Source organism: Drosophila melanogaster, chromosome X, assembly GCF_000001215.4.
Source record: "Drosophila melanogaster chromosome X".
In the NCBI taxonomy this organism is placed as follows: Eukaryota; Metazoa; Arthropoda; class Insecta; order Diptera; family Drosophilidae; genus Drosophila; species Drosophila melanogaster.
The window spans coordinates 5,166,871-5,190,164 of NC_004354.4; the positions used below are offsets into that span (position 1 = coordinate 5,166,871).

Consider the following 23,294-nt stretch of genomic DNA (forward strand, 5'->3'; position numbering starts at 1 on the left):
TTGTTGTTGTTGTTCTTGTTGTTGCTTTGTGGCTATTCCTGTTGCTGTGAGGTTATTGTTGCCATTGTCGGTGCTGCTCCAATCAATGGAGTCCGTTTTGAAAGTGGACTTATGTTCTTTAATGAGGGGCAATGGACTTGCGGGTATTTGGCTGTGACAGATGCAAATGACTAATCTAAGCTTTTGCACCAGAGCACATACACGTACACAAAACACTCACGTACATATAAATAATATATATATATATATATATATATAAATATATATGTATGTTTACGTATATATATCAAAATATATATCTATAGAATTATATAGAGCATGTTATGCACGAGCACAGCTTCAAGGCAGAAGTTGTTGGCTTAAGCTTTTTGGCTTTAAATGTTCAATATTCAATTACACACATGTTTGACAATGGCGTGGCAATAATAAATAAGTATTCAATTAACTTTTAATCGTTTGATTAGACCCCTGGACAGCTGAAATGTGTGATAATATTGATTTCGTCGGAAAAATCTTAGCAAATGTGCTTGAAGCGAAACATTGGCGACTAGGTCTTAAGCACAAATTAGCTCTCAATGACCCAACTCAAGTTCAAAGTTCTTCTCTTTCCTTTTTTTATTTTTTTTTTTTTTTGGGACTCTGGCTTGACCCTTGAACCGTTCCAGATAATTTCTTCCTTTTCGTTGGAAGGTGTTTGGATTATGGTTGGGGTAGCACACTTTATAAAGAGTTGGAATCACGGGGTAAGTTCCACTCGCTCTTTATTGCACTCAAGAATTTTGTCAGGATTTTTCTTTTTGAATCACTGTAAACAAAAGATTTCAGTGTGATGGGCTTAAATTTACCAAAAATGAGTTTCAACTCTTTAGAAGTTGAAAATAAAGTCTTGAGTAAGTAAAGTATTTAAATAGGCAAACGCGTAATGGTAGCCGTTTAAAAAATTCTTTTTTTTTTTTGTAATGGAATTCTATACGGCGATTTTTTTCAAGTGATGATTTTCGCCATTTTCCGATTTTTTTGCAAGTGAGTGAGTAAGTGTGTATGTTGATGTAAGAAGCAAGTGTAAATAAAGAAAAGTCGTGCCCGTTGTGCAAGCACTCAAAAGTGGCTGCACACACACACACACACAACCACACACGTACACCTGAGTTTCACCTGCATTCGTGGCACGTTTCTTGGAGCTTGTAGCTCCTCTTGGAGATGGAGCAACCCCAGCCCACAGCTTCGTTTTATTTCTTTGCTTTTTACTTGATATACTCGGGGTTTTCCTCTCCGTTTTTCCCCCTTTTCTTTTTTTTGTGAGGGGTTCTAGGCTAAGGTTTTCAACAAGCACTCGTCGTCATCGATGTTTGCACGTTTCGCTTTATTTATTTGGAAATCTTTTCTTATTCCGTTCTTCTCTACCCACTCTGCCCTTTTCTCTTTTCACTGACAAAGTGTATTTGTATTTGCTTAAAAATCAATTACGTCATCATTGTAAAATGGCAATTGGATATATATAACGATGGCAACTCTGGCAGTTGGCTGGCTCTTACATAACGATGGCAACCCTGCCGCCAGGCGCTCTTTCATCATTTCGTTTATTTGTTTGTTTGTTTGTTTGCTTGCTTGCTTGTTTGTTTGTCGGCACTCTTCCACTCCACCACTTGTGTCAATACTTATCGGGTGATATTAACGTTACTGTGACTGGATACCCACTCCTTCTGTGCCCCGAAAAATTTCCACCTGGCATCTGTTTGTGTCACATGTCCTTTTGCTCCCCAACCCCAAAAATGCCAACCGAAAATCTTCCTTATTGTTTGCGCCATATTTTATTTATGTTTTGTCAATTTTTGTGCAACTTTTGCTCATCGCTTTGTCTGGCCGCCCTTTCACCCATAACCCTTGTGACCCCCTTCTTTCTACGCCCCAACAGACTCATAGTAAATGTTATAACGCAGCGGATTTGACAGCTCCTTTGGGCCATTTCATTTGTGGCAAACTTTTTCAATGGCCGTCAAATAATGCAGCCAACATCCTAGCCATCTGACATTGAATGGTGTTTGTATGTGTCTCTCTCTCTCCCTCTATCTCTCTCTCTCTCTCTTTTTAGATGTGTGGGTGTCTGTGCGTGTGCGTGTGTGACTGTAGGGGGGGCGTGGCCATGTGGGAGTTCAAATTCATTCCATTATTGTTGTTTTGTGTCCGATACCCAATGGAATATCCCGGTGCTTATCATCGATAGGTTTGTGTGCTGACAATTGGAAGGGGAAATTGGTAATTGGATTGCTTCCAACTATTATTTCCTCGAAAAAATGTCATCGATATTTAGCTTATATAAAAGCAACATTAATATTATCTTCTTGTACACATATGATAGATATTCGTATTCAAACAGAATACTGCGATAAAATCAGGCTGGTGAAAACAATTCCATTTGAAAGTATACAAATTAAAGGGATTCCTTTTCCAATGAAGGCGAACAGTAAAAGGCCAGATTTCCAGCAAAATGACAGTGAAAAGAAGAATGCAAACGAAGGAGTGCCAAGGTCCAATGTCGGTTTGTCTCTCCCCGGGATTATGGGCGCCCATGAATCGGGCAAAAACATTTTCCAATCTGCTTCGTCCTGCCATCTTCTTTTTATTCGGCCATCCAGTCACCCAGGCATTCAATTCGAACAGATTTCGATGAAAAAAAAAAAAAAAACCGAGGAATATGCAAAAACTCAGCTGAGAACTGTAATTCATTTAAGTGTTCCATTGAGTGTTGTGCCCAGTGTGCGTGAGTGTGGGTATGTTCCACCATGAAATTTCATATTTTTAATGACCATCTAAAGGAAAGAAAAAGAAAAAAAAGAAAAAATAAAGGTTCGAAGAATACAAGCGGTTCAGACTGCCTGCCCTCACAAAAGGCATTCTTCGATGCGAAACTGAAAGCAAACATCATGTGCCGGGGCGATGGGAAATAAAATAAAATCCATATATGCCTACTTTGCATATTAAAAAATAGCATGGAAAGGAATTTGAATGCAAAAAAGGATATAATATGTATATGATACACAAAAGAGTCGGTTAAGTGCAGCATGCATGTAGAAATTCAGAAATTCGTTGAACTTTAAGCTCAATCGCTGGCAATAGCTTTAATTTTTGGTTAATTATTTTGCAAACTCCCGCCGAGCAACTCCAGACCACACAGTCTGCAAATCCTCGTCAGCCGCGGGCTTCTACCATCCACATCCTTATCCACTTCCACTTCCAGATGAACTCGCTCGTCTGCCGCTGAAGATGTTCTTAATGGTTCAGTTGTTTGCTCAGCAAATTGAACGAAAACAAACTTCAAAAGTTTGCACCACGGATATGCAGATGGCACGAGATGTAGAAGAAGTGCTGGGATGGAAGTGGTTTTCGGGCGGTTTTTCGTCGGCGTGGCTCTTTGGGGAGAAAGACTCATGATTAAAGATCAGAAGAGCTTGTCACATGTGATTTTTCTAAACTACATACATGTCTTTAGCGTTTCTCTTTGATATGCATGAAATGCCAAGAGCAATGCCCTGCAATGTATATTATTCGCACAGCATTTCTTGCATTTGTTCACAGATATCTCTCAGATATCATTACATTGCAATGGAGTTTTAAAATTGCTGCGGCAGTCGCGACTATTTGGACTATTTGATGCAACTTAATGTTACGACATTATATTTATTAATGACATACCCGAGTTAATTTAACTCTGCTGGTTAATTTGATTAAGTTAATTGACACTCGATGCATCCCATTCGAATGGCAAAACCAATTCATCAGAGATATGCTGGATATGTACTCATGATGTTGACCGCGGAGTGCGTGGCATAATGATCTCGTGTTTCCGTTGGCTTTTGCGGTCAGCTCGTGTATGTGGATTGCACAAATTGTTAACTCGGCCACTGGAACTAGTGACCGGTTTCTCTCTGTACGTTTGGTTTGCTCGATTTATATATGTATGTATGTATGTTCGTTTGTATGCTGCTCATTGAGTTTGTTTTGTTGTATGTAATTGTTTTAAAATTGTCACACAATTGCTGCCCCTTTTGGTGGGGGGGGGGTGGTGGGCGGCGGTCGCTTTCGAGGGCGTGGCAAGCAACAAGGGCAAGGTTGCTGCAGTTGACAAGCCGCAGTGGCGAACGTTTTAAAAATTTATGTTGCACAGGCAGTCAGGCGGCGCAAGGACAAAACTAAAGGGGATGCTACAGCAGCAGCAGCAGAAGGTGCAGGACTCCAACTGGTCGGTGGGTTGGGTGGTTCAGGGGTTTCCAAAAGGAGGTTAGTTAACATGACCTGCTGAGGTCCGAGCCTCGGTCCATGTGCTGCATCCGGTTTCCACAACACATAACAATAAAACGAACGAACGAACGACGCAACACTTATGTTGGTTTACTTTTGCTGCCAGCCTTTTGCCGACCCCCGTTTTACTGCCACCATCACTACTACTACTACAACAATTTACCCCTTTTCCCCCCCCCTTATTTTTTATTTTTTTGGCCACACAATGAAGTGCCTCCAACAGTCAAGAACAACAACAACAGCAGCAGCCAAGAAAAATGCTGTAGCTGAATTCCAGCAGCGTGACAGTTGCCGTTGAAATATATAACCTTCAATGCAGAGTGTCCACAGGGGCAGGCTCTACAATAATCTCAACCTAGCAGTTGGTTGGGAACTTATATAAAATAAGGAGAAAAAAAGGGACACCTAGGTTTGGAAAACTGCAGATATTAGTTTCAAAAATTTAAAGCAAATTCATTGCTTCAAGCAAGTTAATCTTGAAAAATGTTGCGTTTAAATAGTAGAACAGCTAAAAATTTGTTGCATTATTTTTTTTTTATGTGCACCTAGAGAATTTAGAGTGCGTCTTTCTTCAATTGTCGGCTTTTCCGCATTTTCATTTCGTTTGTTGTCTTTGCATGTGTTGACCATGACATGAACTCGTGTGTGACGAAAACAAATGACTGACGCAGATGTAATGGCAACCCTCTGCCAGCCGTTTCCTTCTTTTTCTAATTAAAGGCCACGTAGGAAAAATTGCACAAACTGTGGAATTTAATTTTATAAAAAAAAAAAAAACGCAAAAAAAAGACGTTTAAGAAAAATAGCGAAATGAAATTAATGGATCTCGTGTCTCTCCTCCCCGCGCTTCTCGCTCTCCCTCTTTTTTGCGCTTCTGCTGTCTCGCTTCCTCACTTCTGGTGACCATAATCACAGCTGCATTGTGTACAGCAATTAAAGCAACAACAAAAAAAAAATAAAAAAAAGGGGGAAAAATTGAGGAAAAACTGTTGGAAAAATCACGGAAAAACGGGGAGAAGGGAAAGTTTCTTGTTGTTTGCTTTTTAATGGTTTTCAATGATTAAATTGTTGATAACAATTTTAAGCTGCACTCGTTCAGGCAGCACTCCCCCTCTTTCTCTCTCACTCTCTCTCCCTCTCCCTCTGACTCGCCCTACAGACATCTCTCCATCTCTCTTGCACTTTCTATATATTTATGTACGTCCCTCGTTAGCATCTTGTTGTTTTTTTTTTGTTGCTGGCGACTAACTTTGCACTGACTATGGGCCATGTAAAGTTGAACGTGGGCATAACAATGTGCCCTTAACTTGGCCCACAGACTGCACTTTTGTGCCTCGTCTCTGTCTTACCACTCCGTCCCACTCTTTACGACTCTCTTTCCTCCCTCCATCCTGCTGTTCCTGTCCCTGTCCCTGTCAATTTCAATGTGCAATTACTTGGAATTTGTTTGAAGTTTTCCAAGCAGCAGCAGCAGTCGGAAAAGTTTTTTCCCTTTTTTCCCCATCTTTCTTATATACCCCCGAACAGACACACATTAAAAATTTAATTAGAGAGTGCCTCGACATCAGAAATCAAAACAAATCGGGCGAAAAAAGTTCTCTTTTAGCAAATTGAGCCGAGTGAATTTTCGGTTTGAGTTGTTACACAATCCCTTCTGTCTGTCTTCCTTCGTTTTATTGACGGGTATTCATTAGCTACGAGTTTTTTACTATAAAAAGTTGAGCGTTTAATTTGTGCAGCTTTTTTTTGTTATAATAAATCTGTCATAGATTACGGTTTATAATTTGTTTTAATCATAATTAATAACTCTATTGAATTTTTTTTTCTTTTCAATTTTGTAACTAATGATTTATTAAGATTTAAGTTATTTAACCCGCTCGGGGTTAGGCAAAAATCGGTAAAGTTAAAAGCCATTTCTTTCTGTGCCATGCCTTAAATAACCTCCTTTATTTCGTATATATCCTGTTTGGCCGCCTCAATTCGTTTCGCGGCTTATGCATTCTCCTGTGTTTTGTCCTCCGCTTTGGAGGTCCATTTGGGAACCCCGGAGTCCGCTTTGTCATGCTAAGGGTTAAGCCCAAGTGGTTAGAAAGAGGATTTAAGAACAGGGTTGGGCATAAATAACGACACGTTGTGCATTTTGATGGGAGCCCGAAATTTTCGGATAGGGGATTGGTCACGGTATATTACTGGGGGTTAGAAACGAAAAAAAAAAAAAATAAATAAATAGAATGAGATTGCGAACCTGACTCCTGTTTTGCCCTTTTCCGCATCATTGCCCCACTGTTGGTCTCAAAGAAAAAAACCAAAAAAAAAAAAGGGGAAAAAAATAAGGGAAAAAGGGGTAGCAGCGTGTAAAACCACACGGAAATGTTTTTATGATTATTATTCGTACACTTTTCGTTGATTTTTATGATTATTACGACTTTGATGTCAGTTAAATGCCCGTAAATATTCATCGAAGTTATATTGAACAGATTCAATTGAAACTTTAACCTCACAGAAGGGCATGGGCACCGGCACTTTGCGTTAGCCAATGAAGTTGTTTACATTGGAGTTTATGTCCATTCAATTTTCATGGCTGTCAGCTTATCAAATATGCGAAATATTTCGAAATATTTCAATTGCATAACAGTCGTTCGACAATCCCAATCGTAATCGTTATAATAATGACAGCGGGGGAGTCCAAAAACCATTCAACTGGCAACTGGGCAAACAAAATAAAACGCATTCGAATATATTTGATATTTTGACCATTAAAAGTGCAACAAAATCTCGAATGCAAACATTTTTCACTGAGTGATCTGGGACAAAGCCCAACAATATCCATGCACAAATAGTGCAACATGTTCAATGCAAAAACAAGCATATTTCTTCTTACTCCAAACTTAAATTTCACCATGAATAAGACATGAGTTTGAGTATAAAATAACTCACATTTATGCACATTCAGTTGCCAGACAGTTTGAATTGCTCTTCGGGGTAACTTATCGATTGAATTGAGAATTGAGAAGCGAACACAGTCGATTCGAGTCGAGTGAGACGAGTTTCCATTGGTTATCTTCAATTATTCATAGGATTTTTTAGGCAAAAGCTTAGCTTTAAACGAGAGAGTTTGGAGCATTCTAAACATTTTTACTGTCGTCATTCATTGGTTTAAAAAGTTGCTCTTTGCCATTTATTTTTGAGAGGGCTTTACGAGCTGTTCTATGGAGCTGACACTCCCTCGGGGTCTCGAGTTTTATGTTTCTTTTATGAATTCGAAATTTCGACACACTCACACCGATGCCAAAAAAAAGCCATTGCAAACTTTTCACACACACGCACACAGCACAATAAACATAAAAAAAAAAATAGCAAAGCTAGAACTTTGGTCCACTATCTGCTTTTCTGCTGTGGCTAGATCTGCTGTAAATAACTATTTATAGTATATACTCTATATAAGAATTTTGTATATAAACGTAAATGTACTGGTATGTGTATGTGTCAATGTATGTGCGTTTGCCTGTCTATTACTTAAAATACAACTACAAAAGCACCAACAAAATCTTTAAATCAATCAAAAATGATATATATATACATAGATATATAAATTAGGTATTTAATTTATGCAAATGAAAAGTGCGCAAAAGGCGAAAGAAAACCGACAAAACAAACGACAAGCAAATTCGAAATTAATTTGCATTGAATAACAAAGGAACCGCTTCGGTTTCAATTTCACTTCCAGCCAAGGATAAACCTCTAGACAAGATAAAAAAAAAGAAAAAAAAAAACAAAAAGCCGAGAAAAAAAAACACCGACACAAAAGAGAAGCCAAATGAGGGAAAATGAAGTGCCAAAGTGTTGAAAATAAAGCGAAAGCCAAGAGACGAAATTGAAATCGAGTATAAAAGGTTTTTCCGTTCAGTTTTAATCGGTATCGCGCGTTCACTTCCGTTCCGTTTCGTTACGTTTCGTTTGGCTACGATCTGCGTTCGCCTTAGCCCAGCCGTTTCCGTTTCCGTTCCGTTCCGTTCCGTTTCGTTCCGTTTCCGCTCGGCAAACATTTAAATGGCTACCAGCTGCTGCTTATGATGGAGACATTCCTCGTCCTGGGCCTGTGTTTCATCCTGTACGAGGCATTGGATTTCTTTCAGGGCTGCATTCACAGTAATACCCCATCGCCCAGCGATCAAATCGAAGCCTATCGCCGCGAACTCGACGAACAGCGCCAGCAGCAGCAGCAGGAACAATTCCTGGCAGGATTGACGCCGTTGCTAGGCGCTCAATTTGCCGCTGCCGCCGCCGCCGCGGCTGCTGCCGCCGGTTCGCAGTCGACGTTGGGCAGCACGACCACGCCCACCGCCTCCACGGCCAGCGTGATAAGTGATTCATACGATCAGGAATCGCAATCGCAATCGCAATCTCAATCACAGTCCCAGTCGCAATCCAATCAAAATCAACAGCATTCGCTAAGCACTCCTGGCCTGTTTCGTCCCGCCGCCTTGGGCTACTACGATCCGGAGGATCCATTGCATGCCACAAACTCCCTACCGCGCGACTTTTACTATCTACAGCAGCAGCAGCTAAAGAACAAGGTCAGCTCAAGATCGCTACTCTCCAAGTTCTCATCGACCAATTCGGATAATCGCATACATCCGGAGGCTGGAGCCGGTTCAGGGCATCATCATAGCGTACTTGGAGCAGCGTCTGTTATAACAAGTCAACCCTTACCATCTGGCGGTGAGATACCATCCAGTCTCTTCGATCAGCCGGGACAACCGGCTGTGGTTGTGCCACCACTGCAATTGCAACCCTCATCACCGCTATTTGTGGAGCTTAAGAGGGCGATTATAAGTCAGAATCAAAGATCACAACCGATAAAGTATCAGGCAAGAGAATCAATCGAAGAGCCACAGTGCCCTCAGTGCGAGGAAGAGCAGATACAGTATTTGGCCGAGACTTTGGACGATCTTGCCGAATCCGAAGATCAGCGGTATTCGCCAGCCGAAGAGGAGGACGACGACGACGACGAAGAGGAGGAGGAGGAGGAAGAGGAGCAGAACGAAGAGCAGGAGGATCGGGAGGAGCAGCATCCCTACGTGGGAGGAGCTACCAGTGAGCCAGATATTTGTGCCGCCACACGACAACAGCTAACCAGGATTCATCACATCGCCATTGACGACATCGCCACCGGACAGGAGCATCATCATCATCATCATCACCATCTCAGCATTTCGGGACAGGCAACGTCGTTGGGCGCCAATTCTCACGCAGACTTCAGGGAAATCGAGTGCGAGCGACTGCGACGCAAGTGCGTTAGCGTTAAGCGCATCTATAGCATATCGGAAAAGTTCTAATTCAGATTCAAATCAGATCACTCTACTCAAAACTCAATTCGATATCTCAGCTCTCTCATACCTGTACAGCCCTTCACCATATTGCACTTCAATCGATCAATATACCGAAACCAAAATACAAAATCAATCAAAATCGAGAATCGAAAATCGCCAAATCAAAAATCGAAGCCAAATCAAATCGAAATAAATGCAAAATCAGTTTTCAAATTCCGCTCACCAACAATCGAACCAAATGCAACCAAAATCACAAAATTGCCCAAAGCGAAACACCCCACACAAGGTTAGCAAAAAGTTAAAAACCATAAGCCAACCAGCTGAAAAGAAACAAGAAACCAAGTCAAACACAAGAAGAAAAAAAAAAAGGAAACCCAAACCGAAAAGCCAAAACCAACACAACAAATAGAAGAAAAAAAAAAAAAAAAATGCCAATGAGAATTTTTCAAAAAATATTTCGCACAGCATATCTCGAACATTATTATATTTTTTGCCTTTATGTTTTCTCACCTGCTTATATTCACTGTTCACTCACCTGTTCTTTATGCCCCTCACCCTTCACCACTGGTTTGGTCTTCGGCTTGCACTGTTCACCTTAGTCCTATTTCACATTGATTAAATCTAATTATATTGCGCATATTTCACGATAAATAAAAGGTTGCCTCTCACCCTAAATAATCGAAAAAATGATATACCAACAATAGTCAAACTTGCTCAGAGAAGTGGTCATATTTTTCACACCCAACTGCACTCTTTTTTTCCTTCGAACCTCAATAACATTTCTTTCACTTTCACCTAACAGGACAAGAACTTTTGCACCAGCCCACTTTTTTTTTTTGTACGTAAATCACGTGATTTTTTTTATCTTCATTGTCCACCACATACTAACACCCGAAAATCCAACTCAACTCCAACTTCTACCTCTTTATCTCTCTCTCTCTCTCTCTCTCACTCTCGCTCGGACATACACTCACACACATAAGCCACCGTCAATTTGTCACCTGTTTTTTCTCTCTCTGCATCGCTAGCTAAGCCCGGCTCTAATAATTCCCAACTTTTTGCAGCTGCGAAGTCAATCAACACAATCGCACACGTGTGGTGTGCAAAGAGTACTAGTAAGGTTACATCCAAAACTACTTAAACATACAGATTCTTGCATATTTGATTCTATTCTATTTGGTTTTTATTTAACATTTCCTGTTTTTGGGTTCAGATTTTTGTGTATTTCGCTCGTTGAGAGATAGAATGAGGGGAAGAGAGTGGGGAAGAGGGCGCACAGTTTAAAATTCTGGCCCTTCCATGTGGTTGGTCCTCCTCTCGAAACTTTTTACTTTTTGTTTAGATTGTTGGTTTAACTTCGCTTTAATTTTTCTAGTTTCAGTTTCTGCTTTTTCTCTCCCTACAATTCTTTGCTTCGCTTTTTTCGTTTTGTTCGCTTTTTTTTCCTTTTTTGCTGGCTTTTTTTCCTGGCAGAATTCTCTGGGTCTTAGCCACTTGGGGGGACTGGAACAACAAATATGCTAACTAGTTGGCTTTGGCCAGGTCTCTGGCGTCCCAGTCTCCTTCTCATTCCTGGCGGGCCTGGCTTTTAAACCTCTGCTTTCGAGTGTTATGCAAAGTAAATTGTACATAATTGTCAGGACTAGCAAAACACAGAGACCCAGCCACAGCCAGGCGCTCTCACATATATGCAAATGATGGGAGCTAAAGACGGAGGACAATGACTAATTTTGCTGTCATTGTTGGAGGAAAAAATGAAAAAAAAAAAATCAAAGGGGAACAGGGAAAGAAAGGAGGAAAAGCTGTAGAGCATTACTATCATATCTTACAAATTGTCGCAGCAGACTCCCTATCTGCCCTATATAAATGTATGTACATGTACATATACATATAGAGGTACATACATACGTACATATATCCTTTCAATTATTCGATATGTGGTAGAATTTTCTTGTTGTATTCTTTTATTCCTTGGACCTCGTTTTCATCTCCAGTGACCATGTGTGTTTGTCTATCCTTGGCCCGCATCAAGTTAACTTTCCCCACATGTCCTTCCTCATCTCCATGCCCCCCCTCTTCTCATCGTCCTCCTCCTTCTTTCTCCACTGCCCTTACCATTTCTCTTCTTTTCAACCATTTGTCTCTCCCTTTTGTGCTCAGCGTTCAACGTTCGTAATCTTTTGGTCTTTTCTTCATCATCGTTTAGCTTGATGTGGTTTTCCCCGACTTAATCAGTTTTACTATTGTTTGTTTTTACCAAGCACACACACACGCACACACGCGCAACACTCACACACAGCTACCCTCTTTCCAATTGCCTGCGTATGTGTGCGTGTGCATATACATGTACTCCACATTTAACAAATATATGTGTACGTACATGTGCGTTCAACATAATAGGTCACAAGATGCGAATATTGATGAGAATATCTTTGGTATCTATAGAATATAGCTTAAAGGTTCTGAATTAAGGGTGTTCTAATTTTACTTGATTGCTGAAAGAGTCTTAAGCATGTGATTTTAATGTACGCTATTATTTCGCCCACAACTGTATATTCGCATTGAGCGCACAGAAAAGTATGCTATGATTTTTGTTTTGTGTTCGACAGGCAGGAACTGGCAATTATATTGTGTGTATGTTGCGGTACATATGCGAGTGTATGTGCGTGGGTGGGTGCGTGTGTGTGTGTGTGTGTGTGAATATTTGCCATAAATGCTGCATCATGGCAAGTATTTAAGCCATTGAGAGGCATTTTCTGCTAACCCAGAAACACATTCATCTCGGCCTTTTTGCTTGCTGCTAGTTCATTCAAGGGCAATATTCTTCTGCATCATTAACCCGCCGCTATGCCGATGGATGGATGACCCACAGCCATGCAGTCACGGTCAGCTTAACCCATTCGTGCCCGTGTGCCTGTTTCTTGTGAATATTTCACAAAATCGAATCAATAGTCATCCGAGTGAAATTAATTTTTGCTAATTTCGCGAATTTAAGTGAAACAAATGCCTCTCTACTTAAACTCAACTTAATTTACCCTAATCCTTGTGTGTCTGTGTGCGCCTTTTTAACCCCCACTCATCTATCGTGGGTTAATTCCCAAAGACGTATTAGCCCGGCGAAATTTATCCAACTCAATTAATCTCAGCGTTCTGTTCTCTGACTTTACAGAATTGATAGCTTCGTGCGAGAAGGCGTGGCTGTGGCGCCTCTTTTGTGATTTATACTCGATTTCGCTGCGTGTTTTGCTTAGTTTTTATCCTTTATACGAATAAATGATATTCAACAAAACTGCGCGAAATCCCTAGATCATAAACTAGTTAATAATTAACCTTAAATAAAACAGTAACACCACTGCCCAAAACTGCATTTGAACCCATTGTTTTTGATTACTTGTGTGGCTAATTATTTTTGCAGCCGCAAATGCGACAGGATAAAGTTGACTTTTAGTTGCACCGAATACCGTGTGCAATCTGTGTGCATATTTAATACATGCAAAAGAGTGAGCGCAGCGATAGAAAAAACTTTGTTTGCTCTATCAGCTGCTGCTTAATGAGTGCCAGTCTATATATCCTTTTGTCTGCGGTCTGCAGTTTTAACTTGTTGAATTGACAGCAAACAAAAAAGGCGAGGAACACACGGAAAAGTTGCCACCACAGGGTGGCTAAAATACGTGCATATACATTATGTACATTTTATATGTGCTGCAAGTTTTAATTCCGCCAAGCTCGAAAAGTCATCATCTATGCCATTGTCAACTTGAGTTCATGTGTGTGTCTGTGTGTGTGTGTGTGTGTGTGTGTGGGAGTGAGTGTGTGCGCGTGTTTGATGCTGTCTGTCTATGGATGGATTTTTAGAAAATATAACTATCTAAGTGAATTCAGCGCCCAGCTTCTTTTTGTTGCCAGCATTGGCGACACGACCCTTTAGCGATTGCACCGCCAAATTGGGCAGACATCCGCGCTTTTGTAGATCATCCAGTTTGACTGTGATCACCGTATCGATTTCCTTTTGCCGCTGCGCCTCAGCTGCCCGCTCCCTTTCGAAGGCCAAGTGTTCCTCCTCCAGTTCGCGGCGACGAGCCTTCTCCCGTTCTTCGATTTGGCACGAGACACTGGAGCGCAGACAGGCCTTTTTGATGGCCTGCTCCTCGGCCTCGCGCTTCATTTGCTCCTCGTGCTTCTTTCGATACTCGATCATCTCCTTTAGTTCGCGTTCACGTTGCACATAGAAGCAGGCCTTCATTTGGCTAAGATGCTCCATTTGCTCCATATTGGCACGCTTGAGTTCGGCGGCCATTTTGCGTTCCTTTTCGGCTGCCTTACGTTCGTTTTCTCTGTACTTTCGTTCGAGGCGTTCGTGTTCCGCCAGGAAATGCATCTCCTCGCGATTATCCTTAGCATCGAGAATCTTTTGGCCGACTGCAAAGAGAACATCCCGTTTGCGTTTCTCATCCGCCGCGATGGCTTCGCGTTCCGCTCGCTGTTGTTTCAATTGCTGCTCCTTGAGCTTTAGATACTCGTAGGCCCTGTTCTCATCTCTTTGATCCTGTTCGCACATCATCCGTACGAAATTGCGATGCAATTTCGTATACTTATTCAATTCATCCCGATAGGCCAGCTTACGGCGCGATTTCATCTCGCCCTCTGCCAATTCAGCCTTTTTATACTCATCGACGGCGGCACGCAAGTCTCGCGCCTCCAATCGCAGACGATCCTGGGCCAGGAAACGTAACTTTTCGCGATCAGTGATTTGTTCACGCACTGCGTTGCCAAATTGCCGGCGCCTCTCCTCTTCGGCCTGATCTTGCTGCTCCACCGTGCCCCATTTGGCATTGTTGTAGTCGCGATTCTTGCGAGCCATCTCCTCGTCATGATCGAGTTGAATGCGATTGAGTAGCTTCCTTTCCTGTATCTGAGCCGTCCACATGGCACTGCATTTGGCCTCGGATATCGCACGCGTGGCATCCTTAACTCGCACATCTGACTCGTATTTGGCATCCAAGGCGCGGTGTAGTACCTACAATGGGTGGTGGAGATATACTTTCGGAAATATGGCTAAGAACCATAAACCAAAAAACTACCTGCAATCGTTTGGCCTCCGCACGCCGATCCTCGTTGACATCCTCATCGGCCTCGTCATCGTCCCTCTTCTGGGCCTCGCGCTCCTTCTCCCTGCGCTGCTCATCAATGTCGTGGAAATAGTTACGCATACGTTCCGCTTCGGCTGTATGATATTGCTGCTCCTCCATCCGGCGATCCTGTTCCGCGCGACGCTCCTCGGTGGTACGCGGCCTCGATGCCCGCATGCGATCCAGTTCGCACTGTGAGAGCTCCGCATAGCCCTTGGATTCCCATGATTGACCCTTGATGTGAAAGAACGTGGCCTTGGCACCGTCGTATTTTCGGGCTCGCGGTGGCGCCTTACCGCCACCCACCGCCGAACGTGTGATCTTCTGTCCAGGCACGGCTACTGGATTCGGTAGACGTGTGCCGGGCGGTAATGGTCGCCTCTGAACCTTTGGCTTTACGGGTCTATCACGGCGTACGCCACATAGTGGCTCCTCTTCGACGGTCGATAATGGTGGCGTTTCCAGATAAATCGGCTTCTTAAGTCGATCATAGCAATCCGGGTGCAGTTTCATCGCAGCTCGCGAACGACATGGCATCACCATTGGCATCTTGACGAATTCTATTCTATATGTATATCGCGTTTGAAATTGCAAATGGCCAGAGGGGTGTGGGGTAAAACGCAATAGCAGATTTCTCGCTTAGCTATTGAGTTTGTTCCTTTGTTCGGTTTGTTGGCGTGTCTGTTTGTGTTATTTGCTCGGAGGCTCTTGTTTTGTTTGCTTGTTTCGTATATTTCGTTTGTTTATCCAATCGAATCTGGCAGGTTAAATCTACATGAATTCAAAGCTTGCTGGGTATAGCATTACAATTACAGGGTATTTGCTGGGAATGTAGGCTCACAGGTACTTTTTGAATCATAGAGTTCCTTTAATAGGTCGGTTATACATTTGAGTATCCCAAAATTAAACATGCTCGTGTACGCTGCTTCTACACTTGTTCACACCTGACCACTTGAGTGTCGTTTTTTGTCGAGTGGCAGGTGAGAAGGAAAAACTAGAGGATAAGTGAAGGGGGGGGGGGGGGGGCGAGGATATATGGAAAGCTAGTTGGGGGAAAAAGGGAAAGGCTGCCGCCGCTGCTGCATTTACTTCCGCCTGCTTTGGTTGCATTCGAAGGCGTTGATGCTTGCATTTTGGAATAGCCCCGACAATTTGCATTCTTTGTATGTAAGTGCCACGCCCATGGCCCGCTTGCCCCACCGCCTACTCTCCCTTCGAAATCCAGCCACCAGGTAGGTGGCATGAAAATTTAATTACACGCCTCGCTGAAACGCAGTGCCTGAATATAGGGGTCGCTGGTTTATTTTTTTTATATATTTTTTTTGTGAAAATCTCGCTGTTGCCCGTAGATTAGGCTGGTGAGAGAAAAAAAAGGATAATGGAGGAATATATATAGTTCAACAAGCTGGCTTTTAAGCAGGGCTATAATACCGCATGTCACTTGCTGCTCGAAAGTGCTCGAAAATGATTATTTTTGCTCAAGTTATGCTTATTTTACGGTATTTTGGTATATGTATAACTTAACTAGCCGGAGTCTTTTGTGCACTCGATACTGACCAAATTCCATTTTAGTCGTCATATGACGAATGCTGGAAGAGAATTCGAAACCGAAACTCAATATCCAGCCCATAGTGTTTGTCTTGTCTATTTGTGTGGCGCTTGTGTTGTTGGGCGCACAAAGAGACATCTCCATCTACTACGCTACTCGACACCCAATACCAAATACTCGAGATTCCGATGAGATGGTGTGGTGGCCGTGGGGCAAATGGTTGCCTTCACTATGGACAACCAACAGCGACCACCTCTGACTGCATGGGTTCCGCCCGAAATACACTCCTGTTCGCCAGACATCAATAACACCGATGTTTCTCACATCGCGCTGAGCGTGAAGTTTTTGCCATAAATATGAATTATTTTTTTTTTTTGGCAAGCAGCTAAAAATCATATTACGTACTATAATATATACGACAAGGGGGGGCATCGTCTCCGTAAAACTTTTCTCACATTTCAATGGCAATAAAAGTGATTTAATAAGGCGCAAAACAACACAACAAAAGGGGCAAAAAAAAAAAAGGGGGCGTACAAATTTTTGGGCAAGGGCAGCGGGCAAGCCAGCCAGAAAAGCGAAATCAATTTGATTTGTCGCCGTAGACGACGACGACGATGGTGGGCGGTGGGACGATCCACCGACCACGCCCATTGCGTGTGATTAAGTGCGCGTTTAATGTGCACGCCATGGCCATAAAACAAATTGTATGCAATCCTGCCACCGAAAGCTTTCGCAATTTACTCCCCACACAACTCTGGAGGAGATTTACCCGGCTTCATCTGTGTGCGTGTGCGTGTGCGTGTGCAATGCTACTACAACTACTACTACAACTACTACAACAACAGCCTCCGTGGGTTTATTCCTCTTTTCTCGCAATCCTTCTTCATTTCAGAGTTCCGTAACTGATTTTGACCCGTAGTCCGTTGGGGAGGCTAAAAACTTTTACAGCTCTCGCTCTGTGCGAGCGCTTTGAAATGTAAATACGGCTCATTATTTCCAATGCCTTGCCATTCATTTGCAAAGTTTCCAGTTTGCCATGGCCCTCACACACACTAACACACACACGCAGCTGCAGCAGCAGCAGCACAACACACACACAGTGGACCTCCGCTCACATGCGCACAGTCACCATGGGATAATTTCCGGTCCACTGAAAATGATTCCTTGGGCATTTAATCGTGAAAGTCATTAAAAATCACTCCCTATCCACAACTACCTTTTAGGGTGGCAAGATTGCAGTCCAAAAGTTATTTGCAACCAACGGTACACATCAATATCCGAAAAATGGCTGTACAAATAGTGTCACAATATACATATATTGAAATTAAATCCAATTTACTGGACTCTTGAACCCACTGTGCTGGATGGCAGGACTCTGTGGCCATCGGTTCACCTTTAATTAACTGTAATGCCATCAGGCAGCAGGACATCCGTTGGTCAACGTGTGTGTAATGCCCTTTTGCTTTCCCTTCAGCATTTGCCTTTTCCTTTACCACCCAAGTCACCACCATCACCACCAGCAGAAAATGTGTGTGTGCGAAAGGTTTATTATTTTCACTTAATTTTTGCTAGACTTTTTTTTTTTTTTTTGTTTTGTTTACTTCAGGTTGCAGAACCTTTTGGCTCCGGCCATTCAATTTACGTGCCTCTAGGACGGTCCTGCCCCAAATGGCAAATCATCACAGCTAGACAGAAAAATAAGATAGGCATGGGGAACAGCGAGGGAAACCTTTCGAGGAAAACGAGAGCCAAGAAGCGGAATGTGGAATCTTGTTTGTATAACCAGAGCTGCGGCAAAATGTTGTTCAAATTGACTTGGCGGGGGCCGGGGTTCGAATGACTCGGCAGGTGGATCGTAGTGTCCTTCCGCGCTGGTATATGGAGCGGGCTTGTGGGAAGTGGGGAGTGTGGAGAGGGAAAAGGAAAACCATCGGGCTTCCTGCCAAAAAGGGACAAAGTCAGCGACAAAGGAATGTTTCGCCTGCTGAACAATGGCAAATAATTCATAACTGGGCTCAAAACTTTGATTTAGCTGCAGTTAATACACTGGGCATACCCCTCATATCCTCCAAATCACCCTTTCTCCTTGAGCTCCCCTCCTTTTTGGATTGTGCAGGGGGTCATATATCTCTGGCTCCACTCGCTCATCCTGTTGGCCATACGTCGGTTTGCATAAATTTTACCCATGGCCAAAGAGGACTCGAAACGTAGGACTCCTGTTGACAGGCGGAATTCCCCCCCTTTTTACAACTGCTGCTCCTCCAGCAGATAAATTACGCTCCGAGCGCCCAGGACCCATGGAAGCGGAAGAGCCAACGGATGACGGCCGGCTGGCAAAGCCAAAGCCAAAGTCAGAGATGTGGGAAAAGCTATAGGAGAAGCTATGGCCAAAGCCAGAGGAACCGGAGCACCAAGACTGCTGTCCGGACTGTCAGGCAGCTGTATGCTTATTTTTCTTCAACTGTAACTGCTGACAGAATTAGAAAACAAAACAAAAAGCATCAAATATAAGAATGGGAAGAGAAAAACTCATATATGTATGTGTATGTATGAGGCCTTTGGTCAGGCGACAAAAGTTTCCACTTGAATTTCGAGGAAATATTGTTCAAAGTTAATATGAAATACTTCTTTTTTTTTCTTTTTGGCACTTTAAGGGCTTAAGTCTATTAGATTCACGAAGAAATTAATTAATTAATATGGTAAAGTGCAATGGAATATTAAACCTATGGTTTTATGTTTATAACGGAAAGCCATTTAATTTTTGGCTGCCTTAAAACGGATGCCATAAATCTAGATTTCTATTGGTGACTACCTTAGATGTTGGGCAGCGTGCCTGAAATTTTTGTGGCTACCTCTATGCGAAACCCCGGCCTTCTGCAGAACACAACTCCTCTCTACCCCCCCTTCCACACAAAAGTAGCGCCTTGCTGTTGCTATTTTCTTCCCAATGCCTTCGAAATGGCACACGGAAGCCGAGGCGTCTGCTATAAATTTTTAACAACCATTTAACTTGAATTTTATTAGTCCCCAGTCAGCGGTCAAAAGTTCGAGGAGTCGGTGGGGTGGCATAGGCATGGGCATGGCCATGGTCTTCGTCTTGTGGATCCAATATGGCAGTTGGGGGCGTGACTGATGCTCCAAGTTGGTGTCATGTTTGCCTTCCTGGAATATGCTCGTATATTTCGGTATACAAAGTGCCCAAATGCTGCCCACAAAGTCATCACAATGACATTTTGCATTTCGCAGTTCATTTCGACTTGTCCCATTCTGTTCATTTGTTGTTGGTGTTTTCGTTGTCTACTTTCTGCTGGTTGTTGATAGTCCCCATAGAGCCCCCGATGCTCTCTCTCTCTCTCTCTCTCTATCTCTTTCCCTCTCCCACTCTCTCCGTCTCTGTCTTTATTTTTCTTTTTCCCCCTATTCCGTCTTGGCTATAAATTTTATATGGAAAGTAGTTGTGACTTGTGGGTCACTTGTTTTGCTGCAGCTTCAGTTCTTCGCCTGCCGTTGACCGATAACCATGTTATTCTCTTCTCCTGAATTTTTGGTTTTTTTTTTTTTACTTCTTTAATCTAGTTTGTTATTATTTACTCGTTGGCAAATAAAATTGCAAAGTTTTTGTGTGATTGGTTTTGTCTTTTTTTTCGTTGGTTTTGGTTTTTGTGGGATCTTGTTTTTCTTGAACATTCTCAAAATCAATGTTAAACCAAGTTAACTTGCAGTTGAGTAAGATGTGCGCTACAGACAGACTAAGAAAAACAATAAACACGACAAGAAAAACCAAACAACTCGAGTGCTATTAAACGACAAAACATAACAAAACAACAAGAAATTAATAAATTAAAATACCCCCCCAAAAATAAAAACAAAGAGAAAAGGAAAGAAAAGAAAGAAAAAACAAAATCAACGATTATAACGATAAACGATAAACAGCGTTCCGATAATTCCCGCCATGGACTCGCTGGAGCGTCTGATGCGAGCGGCCCCATTGCCACGAATGCTTACCAGTGGCGTTGTGGCCACAGCCGCTGCCGCCGCATCCGCCGCCGCTGGCAAGGGCATGGTCAGTGTGGGCGGTGGTGCAACAGCCATAGCCGCCGGCGGTGGCCAACAGAGGGCGCTGGTCCATGCCTCGCTGGCGGCGGCGACAGTGGGCCGCAAGGGACGCCACCTAACGGGCACCTTCTGCCTAACCGGCGACACCATGGAGGGCATCATACAGTGTTTGGTATTTCTCAAAGCATTCTCGGTAAGTGGGATCTGGACTGGGAGTGGAAGTGGGAATGGGAATGGGAATGGGAGGTGTATCAGTATTACATAGTACACATATAAAATACAAAAATTCCATACCATGGAGTGTAGAGATCAAGGGAGAGAGACCAACATATATAAACACATCCACATACGCCCCCACTTTTTCATCCCCATGGCACAATTCAATTTAGTTTTCGGTTTGCGCTCGACTAAGTTTTTCCTTTTTCCTAGCTTTTTTTTTTCTGTCTGTTTTTGGGGCGCCTGCCATCAAAATGTGCAATAGGCTGTAAATAGGCAAATACATTTCGCAGAATCATGCCTGTGGCAAGCTGATTTTTGGATTTTATAACTACATTTTTGCCAGGCATGCAGATGAGGGGAGAACCTTTGACCTAGTTTATGGGCCCTTTTTAAGCCGACAACCATAAGCCATCCCCAAACAGCCACCACCCCAAAAGAAAAAAAAAATAAAAAAATAAAAAGCACACACATGCGGGCGTGTGTAATAAAGATTTTCAGCTTGTCTACACAAATTTTTGACCCACTCACTAACGCCTTTTCCTCTCCGTTTCGTTTACTTTCAGGTGAGTCCGTCCAAGTGATGATAATGAAGAGCAAATGCCCAACAGATTTATGAAGTCCCCAATTCAAATCCCTAGACAAAAATCAGGTATTCCAGGTATCTGGATAGTTTTTATGCCATGAGAAATGAGCATAAAGTCGGCTTTTATGGCCTGGGGTGTTAATTTAAATGTTTATTCAATAAATTTACCAATTGGTACGCTGGGCTATTGGGCAATGTTCAATAAATTGGATCTCTGTTTCTCTGAATTTCGGTTTCACAATGAATGATTGTTTCTAGGACAACTAGTCGTCCTTAAGTGCCATAACTAATTTGAAAAGTGTCTCTTTGTTACTTGCTTTAATTTGGTTATAAGAGCTTGAGCTTCGTCTTCTGTTGAATTCTCATTTCATTTCAGTTCATTTGGCATCGTTGCCTGCCATAAAAAAATTGTTCAATAAAAACGTTCAAAAAATGTTTAACAAAACACAAAAATGACAACCGTCCTTCTTGTTACTCGCGAGAACAACCACCAATTAATTCTTGCTGATTTATGAATCTGTTGGAGCATGTATCGCGTTCAATAAGGCCATCAAATCGGAAATTTCCCGATTCAATGTGGCTATTCTCAGTACCAGAAAATTAATCTCTTCTCCTAATTCGGTGTCAGCAAATAGCATCTCGATCCTCAGGGGCTGTTTTCTGGGCTGTGAGCAAGTCATTTTAGTTGATTTCAATTTTGTATATATATTTCTTTAACCGATTCCTTTTTATTGTATAATACCCTGTGTACGAGGTGGTTGCTTGCTTTTGACTGTGTCAACGTGAAAAATATACCTTAACTTGGTGTGATCTTAGGCACTAGACATACTAGATCAATTCAATCTCTAGTCATTTTCGAATCGAGGCCCTGCAACTATTTAGATCGAAAATCTGAACTACGTAATAGTTGGCCAATAACTCAGTGGCTGTAGTGGATGTGCTTGTAACTTGGCACCCTTAAATAAGCCTGCAATCGTTTTTATTTTTCTATATTGCCCTCTGGCCCGAAGCTTAATTGCAGGCCTGTCGTTATGAAGAATGAATTCAGCGAGGGGAGAGGAGAGGGGAGTATCGGCCTGGAAATGCACTTAGCACCCAATCGGCTCCAGCGATTCCTTCCAGGAAAACGAAAAGAGACAGGAATGCAGGAGCAGAACGAGACAGCAAAAGCGACACAGACGTAGACCGACATCAAGCGCCAGCGGCAATTGCAGGCCCATTAAAACTGACACATTGCGATTGCTTTCCCCCTTTCCCCTTTGCCCCACGCCTTTTCCTTCTTTTTTTTTTGGCCAAGACTGAGGAATAAATAAAAAAATGTTGGTAAAACCGAGAGAAACGTAAAAACACAGAAAACACGCCCAAAATGGGCGGAGACGGAGTGACAGTCACTTTGTTGTCATAAAAAAAAAAGTATACAAAATAGTCGACTGGCGGTTACCCATTAAACAATAGCATGGCATTTTTTGCTGCTAAGTAATGCAATTTCCTCGTTAATTGCGAAGTTGCGTTAATGCATTTTTGGCCTGGTTTGGCGTTTGGTTTCCCCTTCTTATTTTTTTTGTTGATTTGGTGTGCGGCCATGCCCCATTTGAAATCGGCAAGAGACTTTTCGCGCATCGTTAATTTCTCCCCACAGGCCTCGACTGAATAGCTCCGTCTCTTTCGGTTCGAGTGTCTACTGTCTCGCTCATACAACAGTCCTTCACTGGTTCACTGATTCATTCACTCGTTCACTAATTCATCCATCCATTCATTCGTTCATTCATTCATTCATTCATTCATTCATTCACTCATTCAGTCCGCCAGCCAGTCAAGTCTTGTATTCAATCAGCCTTTGGGGCATGCTGCCTATCGTTATAATGATGTTGCCGGGGATTTAGCCTTGCCTTTTTGCTTTGACATCAACACCATCTACCAAAGTCGTGATTTACTTTTCACTCACACACTTCCACCTTACGCGTACTATTCCAACCGGCTGTCATCTGCTTTTCTCTCTCTCTCTCTCTCTCTCTTTCTCTCTCTATCCCGCAGTTTGGTTGTGCCTGTATGTGTGTGCGTGTGCCTGTGTGCGTTTGCGAATTTAAATGTTGCACAAATATGAAAAGCAATTTACATAATATCCT

General features: G+C 42.5%; 3 protein-coding genes and 1 long non-coding RNA gene across 11 annotated transcripts in view; 2 read left to right on the forward strand and 2 right to left on the reverse strand.

Moving 5' to 3' along the window:
* Nucleotides 1-23,294, forward strand: part of CG15465 (uncharacterized protein) — a 169,106-nt gene that overhangs the window by 81,112 nt on the left and 64,700 nt on the right. For both annotated transcript variants that reach the window (NM_001297948.1, NM_131978.3), the window contains 2 exons: nt 8,027-9,918; nt 20,033-20,559. In NM_001297948.1, the coding sequence (NP_001284877.1) occupies nt 8,370-9,638 (1,269 nt within the window). In that variant the 5' untranslated portion in view covers nt 8,027-8,369 and the 3' untranslated portion in view covers nt 9,639-9,918; nt 20,033-20,559. The remainder of the gene's footprint in view (nt 1-8,026; nt 9,919-20,032; nt 20,560-23,294) is intronic.
* Nucleotides 1-23,294, forward strand: part of rg (rugose) — a 169,106-nt gene that overhangs the window by 81,112 nt on the left and 64,700 nt on the right. For 2 of the 7 annotated variants that reach the window (NM_001297949.1, NM_167028.3), the window contains 2 exons: nt 8,027-9,918; nt 20,033-20,559. The exons of the other annotated variants lie outside the window; for them this stretch is intronic. In NM_001297949.1, coding sequence (NP_001284878.1) covers nt 20,263-20,559 — 297 coding nt within the window. In that variant the 5' untranslated portion in view covers nt 8,027-9,918; nt 20,033-20,262. The remainder of the gene's footprint in view (nt 1-8,026; nt 9,919-20,032; nt 20,560-23,294) is intronic. 7 annotated transcript variants of the gene reach the window in all.
* Nucleotides 13,312-15,499, reverse strand: CG5062 (uncharacterized protein). Its single transcript, NM_131979.2, has 2 exons — nt 14,714-15,499; nt 13,312-14,649 (listed from the first exon to the last, which is right to left on the reverse strand). The coding sequence occupies exons 1-2, from the start codon at nt 15,308-15,310 to the stop codon at nt 13,501-13,503; spliced, it is 1,746 nt and encodes a 581-aa protein (NP_572207.1). The 5' UTR covers nt 15,311-15,499; the 3' UTR covers nt 13,312-13,500.
* lncRNA:CR44834 (long non-coding RNA:CR44834) lies at nt 21,301-21,927 on the reverse strand. The gene has a single exon (NR_123795.1). It is a non-coding gene; the product is annotated as a long non-coding RNA:CR44834 (long non-coding RNA).

Bases quoted from the DNA above. Each gene is read 5' to 3' on its own strand.
- CG5062 (NM_131979.2), bottom strand. From the start codon at position 15,310: ATGCCAATGGTGATGCCATGTCGTTCGCGAGCTGCGATGAAACTGCAC. The intron at 14,650-14,713 runs GTAGTTTTTTGG...CACCCATTGTAG, and splicing joins CGGAGGCCAAACGATTGCAG to GTACTACACCGCGCCTTGGA.